The sequence below is a fragment of the Pollicipes pollicipes genome, unplaced genomic scaffold, assembly GCF_011947565.3.
Source record: "Pollicipes pollicipes isolate AB1234 unplaced genomic scaffold, Ppol_2.1 Scaffold_4881;HRSCAF=5763_pilon_pilon_pilon, whole genome shotgun sequence".
In the NCBI taxonomy this organism is placed as follows: domain Eukaryota; kingdom Metazoa; phylum Arthropoda; class Thecostraca; order Pollicipedomorpha; family Pollicipedidae; genus Pollicipes; species Pollicipes pollicipes.
In genome coordinates, this window is record NW_023596576.1 from 10,071,445 (window position 1) to 10,080,853 (window position 9,409).

The 9,409-nt window shown below is 55.7% G+C and overlaps 1 protein-coding gene across 1 annotated transcript; it reads right to left on the reverse strand.

Annotated features, from left to right (window-relative positions):
- Window positions 1-1,496: 1,496 nt before the first annotated feature.
- Window positions 1,497-3,945, reverse strand: LOC119099799 (zinc finger HIT domain-containing protein 2; the record flags this gene model as incomplete). The annotated part of the gene is made up of 4 exons (XM_037222877.1): window positions 3,826-3,945; window positions 1,983-2,413; window positions 1,620-1,814; window positions 1,497-1,556 (listed from the first exon to the last, which is right to left on the reverse strand). Coding segments are annotated over exons 2-4 (621 nt in total), but the record flags the coding sequence as incomplete, so codon positions are not given.
- Window positions 3,946-9,409: the final 5,464 nt, after the last annotated feature.

Here is a 9,409-nt window from a genome sequence, read left to right on the forward strand (position 1 = left end):
CTTTGCCCCCTCTGCGTGTGCTACTGGCGCGGGGACTGATACCAGAAATCCATCCAACCAGGTGGTCCCGAGGAAATCTTGAAAAAGTCCCATGGGACCGCCCGAATGACGTGGAGCAGCTTACGGATCCTCCTCTCTGCTAAAATGGGGTGTCAAGAGTAGGAGCGACGTACAGGCTTTGATATCGAAGGGCGATGACGAAGGGCGCCCGTGGGATGCGAGGTCTGAGGCTCTTTATTCCGATCTAACAAAATAGGCCAAACATTACGATAGGATGGATATCTGGCAGCGACCTCGCACCAAGCAGTGCTTGTGTGGAATCTGACCCCACCACGTGATTGTGGAATTCGATTTTAATGTCGGAATTTTGTGGCGAAAATCTCACATAACGCAATGGTCGCAACGTTCCGCCCGCTCTCTGAACTCACACAGCCTTTGGGCTTTGCTCACGTGGCCTTTAGGCTTTACTCACAGCCGTTGCCACGGGCCGAGGGGTCATCCCAGTCTGGGACAAGTAAAGAGCGCCGAAGCAGTCCGAGCCTATCCACCCCGCCACCGGCTGGTTCGGAGGCGGACATTCGAACTGACTGAGCTACGGGGCGGAGCCAGTGAAGCCAGTGAGCCAAGTCAGCAAACCGACTGAGTTACGGGACGGAGCCAGTGAAGCCAGTGAGCCAAGTCAGCAAACCGACTGAGCTACGGGACGGAGCCAGTGAAGCCAGTGAGCCAAGTCAGCAAACCGACTGAGCTACGGGACGGAGCCAGTGAAGCCAGTGAGCCAAGTCAGCAAACCGACTGAGCTACGGGGCGGAGCCAGTGCAGACGGTGAGCCAAGTCAGCAAACAGGCGGCCAGGCAGAAGTGGGCACAACGCTTGTGGTCACGAGACTAAACATAATGACCGGCATTGCGGGAAGGTGGCTCTGATGTGCTGATACGTTACGTTCACGTGCTGCCGGACTTATTTTCGATGGGTACACGCCATCAGGACTACGAGAACCATTGCGCTTATGGGAGATAAGTCTCTGCTGGAAAAACATCACGTGCAGCGACCACTGATGCATTGCGATAAGTCGGGGTCTTGTTCGCAGAATAAAACGAGGACTAAAAAACATTATGTATCACGTTATAGAAAACCAGCGTGACGGTACAATATCATGCGGCTCCGGTTCGCGACATCAGCGAGACATTATCTTTCACTGGCTTCACTTCAAGGGACGGGAGCACCACCTCCCGTTCGAGCTTCGGTCCCCGGGCTGTCTCGCTGATCATGTCCTGGTGACTCTCGCTCCACGCGAATAAGTACTCGAGCTTCTTCATCATGCGGCGGAGGCCGGGCCGGGTCGGGCCGGGCTGCCGTGCCGCCGCCGCCGCCACAGACGCTCCAAACGCCTCGCTGAAGCTGTCGCCGGCTCCCGCGGCGGCCGGCTGGGGCCGGACCCGATCCTGGCCGGCCTTCAGCTGCGCCAGCGCCGCGTCCAGCAGCCGCCAGAGGTCGGAGAGCGCGGCCAGCACGTACCAGCTGGCGTCGTCGGCGCCCGGCCCGGCCAGCAGCTGCTGCACAGCGGCGCGCGCCTCGCGCCGCAGCGCCTCATCGGCCTGCCAGGCGCTGCCGCCGGCGTGGAAGTCGACCGCCTGGACGGCGGCGCGGCCGCTGTCCATGACCTCGCCGCGCGAAAGGCACCCGCTCAGAAGGCAGAGGCCGTCGCTAGCCTCCAGCGTCGACGCCGACCAATCGCCGTCGTACAGCAGGCGCAGGTACGCGTACGCGTACAGCGCGTTGATGACTGAGTTGATGACGAGCGGCGAGGGCGGCTGCTTGGTGAGCGCCGAGAGCGGCGGCACGCGCCCCAGCAGCGGCGGCGCGGCGGCCACGAACGCCGGCACCTCCGCCTCGCGTCCCACCTCGGTCACCTTGGCGCGGCCGCCCCTCAGCGTCCACCAGGGCCGCCAGCGGTCGCAGGGGATGGCGCCGCCGTCCGCCTGGCGCCGGAACTCGTCGCGCTCGGCCGGCGTCAGCCGACTCCACACGGCCTCCGCGTCGTCCAGGTCGACGCCGCGCATCCGCTCCGAGAGCTCGTCCTCCGAGTCGCTGTCGTCCGAGTCGGCCGGCTCGTCGTCGGCCTGCAGACGCGCCTCGCGCGCGAGCGTCTCCTCCATGCGCCGACGCACGGCCGGGTCCGGTTGCTCCCGACGCAGCGAGTCCATCACGCACTCGCGGTAGAAGCCCTCCGAGCATCGCTCGTGGCGGCTGGACCGGTAGCAGGGCAGCGAGCAGTACGGCACGCCGCAGCGTGGGCACACGTACTTGGCGCCATTGGCGCAGAAGGTGCACGTGCCGGCGCTCATGCTGCCGTCTGGTGGCGGAGAGCGGCGGGGGACAGCCGACGGCAGCTTGTATTGACAGCTGGTGGCTGAAATGATAAAAAACAATGCCTAGAGGACACAGGCAAAGCTTCTCCAGTGCTGACCACATGACAGCTGTGTTGACACCCAACAGACACAAAACCACACAGGCAGGAAAACTTTTCAGATTTGTGCATTTGGCAGCAATATGCTCAATGAAGTGATTACAGAAAATATATTAATTGGGTCATACATAATGTCAAAATATACAATTTTTAATACACACAGCAGGCTTCTAATGAACATAACAAATATATCCAGGAATGTGCTAGCAATGGGGGCCGAAGGTGGCTAAGCTGACCTAACTTCCTGAAAATTTGGCATGGGACCTACAGGCATTGACCGCAATGAAAAAACGGCTATCAGGTTCTTGACTTGAGAGAACTTCAATTGCCCCAGATTATACCTGCAATATAAAACAGCACCAGCATGCTCCTTTCCTTAAACCAATGCTTTAGAACATCTTTACAATTTGTATTGCTCATTGCTCATCATCATACAGGTGAGACCTTTCTTGCAGAGTAAAAGTTGATGAAAAGGTCTTTTGCAAGGTGGTGGTACAAGTGAGGTAATAAAAGCAGGACCCACCACAGGTTTTTAAAAAGGGGCAAGATTTCCCAGGGGCCTATGGGACAAACCAGTGCCTCCACACAGGAGGACTCCTGCACAATGTCAGAGTCAAGAGGAAGGGGCACCAAGGGCACATGTCCCTTATCAAACTTACATGCATCAAACCTGAGTAAATCAATGTTAATGGTTTAAAAACTTAGAATGGGGGCCTTCCTAACTATTCAGTACCTTTGGGGCCTGTTACCTTTGGGAACCCAATGGAGCAATCAATGTAATGGCATGTCCTACTTCCATGGGCTTGATGGGAGGTGTACTGATGTCTGGCATCCACACACCATATAAACATTGCTAGATTATTACCTGGCTCCAGATCAAGTATCTTATCTACCTAAGCTGAAGATATAACATATAAAGGTGCATGCAGGTTTCAGGCATGCCAATGTCTGCCAATTTCAATTGACCTGAACAGCTTTTAAATGATTTTTCTTTTGATGATTAAGGAAAATCTGTTCAAAAATATTTATATTTGAGGTGGACACTGGTTGCGGCAAACTGTGTTATGCACACACATATATGCCAGTTTAAGAAAAGTTGATGCTGAATGATACCATGATTTACAGTCTTATTCTCACACATAACATGCTACCTACCTTCTACAGTAACATCCACGTCCGTACATGCTCTGATTGCCAAAAATGGCATGCATCCTTAAAAATGTCCAAAAATGGGCTGATCCATGGTTTACGTCCGATAACCGCACGAAATCTGCGCTTACCGACCAGAAATCTGCGCTTACCGACCAACAGTTTTGCCACCAGGAATGCGTAAGGCGTACATGGCGGTCCCTTACCTCACTCCAATATCAGTGGAGGGAAAATCACGTTCAAGTGGTATTCATCGCCTCAGTCCGGATATCAATTCTTCAAGATAGGCCCAAGTAGCCCTAAAAAATAGTCTGAATGCTACCCGCGCAACCATCATAATCCCGATTAACCCAGGTTAGCTCACGCTAACGAAAAACGCAACGCGGGGGTTTTGTCGCAGATGCGCAATATATTGCAGCAAAGTGCCTCCTTAGCTCAGCAGAACTACCAAATTCCACAAAATATTTTTCATTTGTCCTAGTTTTTTGTTTCAACTCGAAATACCGTGTGTGACTGTATACGTAAGGCGGGCGTTCAGTTGTTTCATCACTTACAACGTCGACACTGGCGGAAGCGAGGAGACTTTCCCGCGCTGAAAAACAAACTGACCTGTAAAGGTCCCGTATGATTCCAGGTCCAGAGGAATTAAACAAGTCCAGGTTCCCAATATTATCATAGACGGAATCATCAAGTCCAGGTTCCCACTATTATCATGGCTGCCCAATGTCCTCTCATGGCGCACAACTACAACTACTCACAGCTGGGCAGAACCATACCAAGATTCGCAGCAAAGCGACTGAATCCGTACACATTCGTTTACTGTACTGTAATTACATACGCAAGTGGAGATGCCGAACAAAGCTGGCGCAACATAGCTGCCGATACAATGACGTCCAATTGGCTGTCGATAAAGGAATGTTCATTGTCATGATATCGGTGAAAGCTGGTGGGCCTGTCGCAAAGGACATACTGCATTCCCCACGCGGGGTGCCATGAAAGTTTTACATTAGACACGTCTGGGCCGACATACTCGCATTGCTTGGTGCCATGGCCTGTCCCCAGTCTGATGTGCTTAAGATAATCATCACTGGACCGGCGCGCAGCAGTGCGCTTTCATGTTAATTCGTCCCGCTGCGACCGCGCTCGTCCCACTGCGCCTTTCATGAACCGAGAGGTGAAGAGCGGGGTCAGCCCAGGTTAATCATTGGCGCAGGGACGGGGGTTCCGTGGTTGTCATGGAACCCTCAGGTTCCGACATTGGCTAACCCCATCACAAAGCATGACAAGAATCGACGCCAAAATTGGCCCCGGCGCCCTTCTCTCTCCGAGGCGCTATTCCACGTAGCGTACCCCGCGTGTCCACGCAATCGGGATCTCTGTTGACCCGACCTGACCCTCCGCAGTTTTCACTGGCGAGCTCGGAAACGGTCTACTGCGAAATGGAGCCCACACGGAGTACTGGTCTGACCTTGAGCACCGGTCTGACCTTGAGCACTGGTCCGACCTAGAGCACTGGTCTGCTCGCCGCAGGGGTTAGCGCAACATTCGCCGCGCGCGGTTTCCCACGGCCCGAGGCTCTGGGCGGTACAGGCGACCAGTTCACTAAAGCGCTCTTAACACGAGCGCGGTCTCAAATGCAAGTGAAATTGATGGCGGCTTCCAGGACCAAGCAAGTCAGTGACGTACCCTGCCCAAAAACCCCCGGCATGCTCATTTCGCTGTATTAAGTAACAACTTCAACAACTAAAGCTCGCTGAAGCATCTTGGTGAAAGCGGCATCCGACGGCAGAACACTCAGTTTGACCGCACGAGGACGACCCATGCAGCGCATGGCGGTCAGACCGCCTCTCCGGACGCCTGCGCGGGCGGACACGCGGCGCTGGCGAGAGCGGGGAGCGCCAAGTCACTCTCTAAGACGACAGCGGGAGGTTAATCCGACGCGCAGAACACTCGACTGAGGTGCCACAAGCGTCGCACATGACAGCTGTGGTAGTGCGGCGCGCGTTACGCAATACCACGCGCTAACACAAGTCACACGTCTTGAAAGTGCCGACCACACAAGGTGAAAGAATATCCGACAAAAGCGAAACACAAGAGCTGGCAGTACGAGTAGCAGCCTGGTAGTAGAGAAGACCAGATGACACATTACAGGTCGACAAGAGCCCAACTTCAAAGTACTGGCGACGTTACCAACCGCATCCATAGAAGAGGCACTGTCTTATAGTTACTTTAATCGAATATACATGGGTCATCGAGTTCCATTAGCTCGCGTGCTCCGACATGACACACCAGTCAGTTTTCCACCCCCAGCCTTTATGTAATTTCAACCCCGATTTGTCCCTGATCAGCTGGCACTATGGCTGCTCTTATGACGTCATCTGGACCAATCCCAGCGGTGCTCAGGTAATGCTGCACTGCTAATGCTGACCGCTCGGTACAGAAGGCACCCTATCCAACAAAGCGGAGCTGCTTGGGGACGTCCGTGGTTGCTGGGAGATGCATCTAAATCATGGTAACTAATCTCGTGTTCTAACAACGAGTAATGAAAGACCGACAGCTGGAATATTATGCCTAAATACGTCGTAAAAAAGCGCACCATATGAACCCATCTGGAACGTACAGGGAAAATAAGCAATTCTGCTAGAAGGCGTGGTTGAAATTACGACACACGTGGTAACTAACGCCTTACGCCACAGCTATGTCGCTATCAAGATTGTAAAGTGCATTTACATGATTGCCGCATACCTGAACACAACGCAAATGAACTTTTGTAGAGGATACATTTCCGCGCCTTTCTGGGACGAAGCACGTAAAATGCGGACAGCAACTCACACAGCCCACAAAATATGCTAACCCACACACAAAACCAGTGTTCATAAACCTTTCAAATGGCGTCCCGCAAACTAGTAACGTTTTGGAAACCCATCCCGATCACTTTAGCACATAATGGTTCGTTGTAAATTGAGACATTGGAAAGCACTCTTCGTCATATTGCTTGTACTGGAATCAGCCGAGTGACACATTTGCTAGCCCAAAAGTAAACAAAGACACTCAAGAGTGCAACAAGCGAAAAAGACGATGAAGCCTCAAAATATACAAGACGAAAAGCATGCACAGATATACGCAGACAATTAATGTAAAGCATCAGTCGCTGGCTGTGGAGGATGCAGCTTTGAAAGTAAACTCATCTTTCAGCGCACACTTGCAAGTCGCAGAGTTAAAAGTGAATGTAAATACACTGATGTCGCATACACAGCTCCGCACGACTGCACAGCCCCGCTGTGAGTGAGCGGGAGCGATACGCGCTGCCGGCCACAATCTGTCTTCCGTGTCTCGAAAGCGCTCATTGCACATCACAGTTGCAACTCTGCGCTTGTGCGCACGTGTCGGCGGAGCACAAGTTTGGCACAATGCGGAGTGTTAATGAGGGGTTTCGACCGGTACTGACCATCAACATGACATTCGCTCTAGTAGCATTCAACGGCGACCCTGACAAGCGGCAAGTGCGGGTAGACTCGCACTGACAGAACCCAGCCCAGCAACAACCATGGATAATTTGGCCACTGGTCCGAACAGACAATACCGATAACTGCGACCGTGAGCGAGATGCGACAGGACACACTCCCGCAGCTGCGCGCGGCACCCGACCATGCTACTCTTCACGAGATTCTGCCCTCTGTCTACGGAAGCGTGGTCACGTGGGACAATCTACCACTGGTAATGCAGCTACAGACAGCTGACGGGGCGCGCCGATCGCCAGGCGGCGCCAGCGTCGGCCGCCACTGCCGACAGCGAGACCTCGGGCCCGCAGACCCGGCGCAGTCGTCGGTGCTGTCGCGCCGCGGGGCCGAGTCCTGGCGGGCGGCGGCCGGGGAGGGCGGCACGGGTCCGGACCTCCAGCGTCGGCCGGCCCGGCGGCGGGCGGCGGGCGGCGGGCGGCGGCCGGGGAGGCCGGCACGGGTCCGGACCTCTAAAGCCCGCCAGCCCAGCGCCGCCGATGTCGCAGCCACTCTAATCGCCGTGCCCTGCCGGTCCACCACACGAGCGCGTGAGAGCGTGAAACATCGAGCGCGATACTCTCGGGGCACCGACATCGCGAGGGCCGACACTGCAGGCCAGCGACCGAGACGACCCCACAGCCCGACAACGGAGGCGAGCGGCCGGCGAGCTGGTGAGCAAAAGAACAGGACAGGCGCATCCTATGCAACTTCTCAGCAACTAAATTCGACGATAAAATTGAGCTTATTTTCGAAAATTCCTGAGATCATCATAAAATAAAAATAGGGAAATTATTTAACTTATTATAGGATACCATTTTGAGTGACGTCATAAGACAACCCAAATGATGTTGGAAATTGAACTGTACAGTTAAGCTACTTGAAATTTTTGCACGATTTGGTACAGAACAAAAGAAAAAACAAACCGTACTCAACGGCAAACATCAGGAGATAAGGCTATATTTAATGAACGCGATTGGTAGCCCACCTATCCTGGCGTGAAGGAAGACGGCAAACGCCTGTTTTACCACCGTGTCTACTTATGTACCCAATCCGAGACGTTTCACTCTGCGCCGTTGACTTAACAAGGTGTCAAACAGGCTGTCAAACAAAATCAAACAAGGTAAGGCGCATCATAGCGAAAAACGCATCAGGCCGAGGAGACACCTCTCAAGATGAACCATGCCGGGGACACCGACCGACGCGACCTGCGTGCTGCCCTCGCGCATCGCGCGGCTCGTGTGATGTGCGGGGGCAGCACGTGTCCCCGCTCTGACCTGGCGCGCTGTCGCATCAGCCGCTGTCGGCGGCCGCTGTGCCGGCCGGCGCGCCGTCGGCTGTCGCCGGTCCGGCGCGAGCGGTGGGCGCCGGCGGTGGCGACGGGACCGAGGTCGTCGGCCGGGGCGGGACCGAGGTCGTCGGCCGGGGCGGGACCGAGGTCGTCGGCCGGGGCGGGACCGAGGTCGTCGGCCGGGGCGGGACCGAGGTCGTCGCCGGGCCGGGGCCGAGGCCGTCGGCCAGGGCAGCGACGGCGGCGGCGGGCGGCGCCGTCTGCCGGGCCGGCTCCAGCGGCGGCCGCGCCGCCGGCTGCTCCAGGCCGGCCGGCGTGGCCGGCGGCGGCGGCGCGCCCGGCGGCGCGCCCGGCAGCGGCCGGCACTGATCAGGGCCGCTGCAGCCCTGCATGTCGGCCAGCTGCGCGTCCAGCGTCCGGATGCGCGCCTGGTCCAGCGTCGGCGCCAGGTTGTCAGCTGGTACGGGTCAACCGTGAGGTGAGAAGCTGAGGAAGCCGGTGATGAAGCGACAGTAGAGCCAGTTTTCTGCGCCGCCCACAGCGCGCAGACAGTCATACGTGCCGTTGGAGGCGCCCAGGCAGACGCAGACTGGCCCGTGCGTCCACAGCGGGGGCGTCTTCCAGTGGTCGTTGTCGTGTACGAAGCAGTTGAGGCCCTCGAAGTCGCAGTTCTGGCTGGCAAGCAGGGCCTTCTTACGCTGCTTCCTGAAACGCCAGCCAAGAAATTATCAAGGTCGTCATACGATCGAAGGAAGGAACGTGAGATGGGCAAACCTGACGGGAGGTCCGAAACTATCAATCAAGCCGCTCTTTTTCGAGGGTGCTAATCTTTTTTTTATAAATTTATCCCGAATGGTTTGTATGGGTGATTTCGGATTCAGAGTACCTGCTAAGCATCGCTTGTGCGTGTACCCCAAACCCACCACCCAAGCGTGCCGTCCAGATCAACAGCTAATTTTGCCTCCGCCCTTTCCGGACAGGAGTGCGGAGGGTTTTACGTGC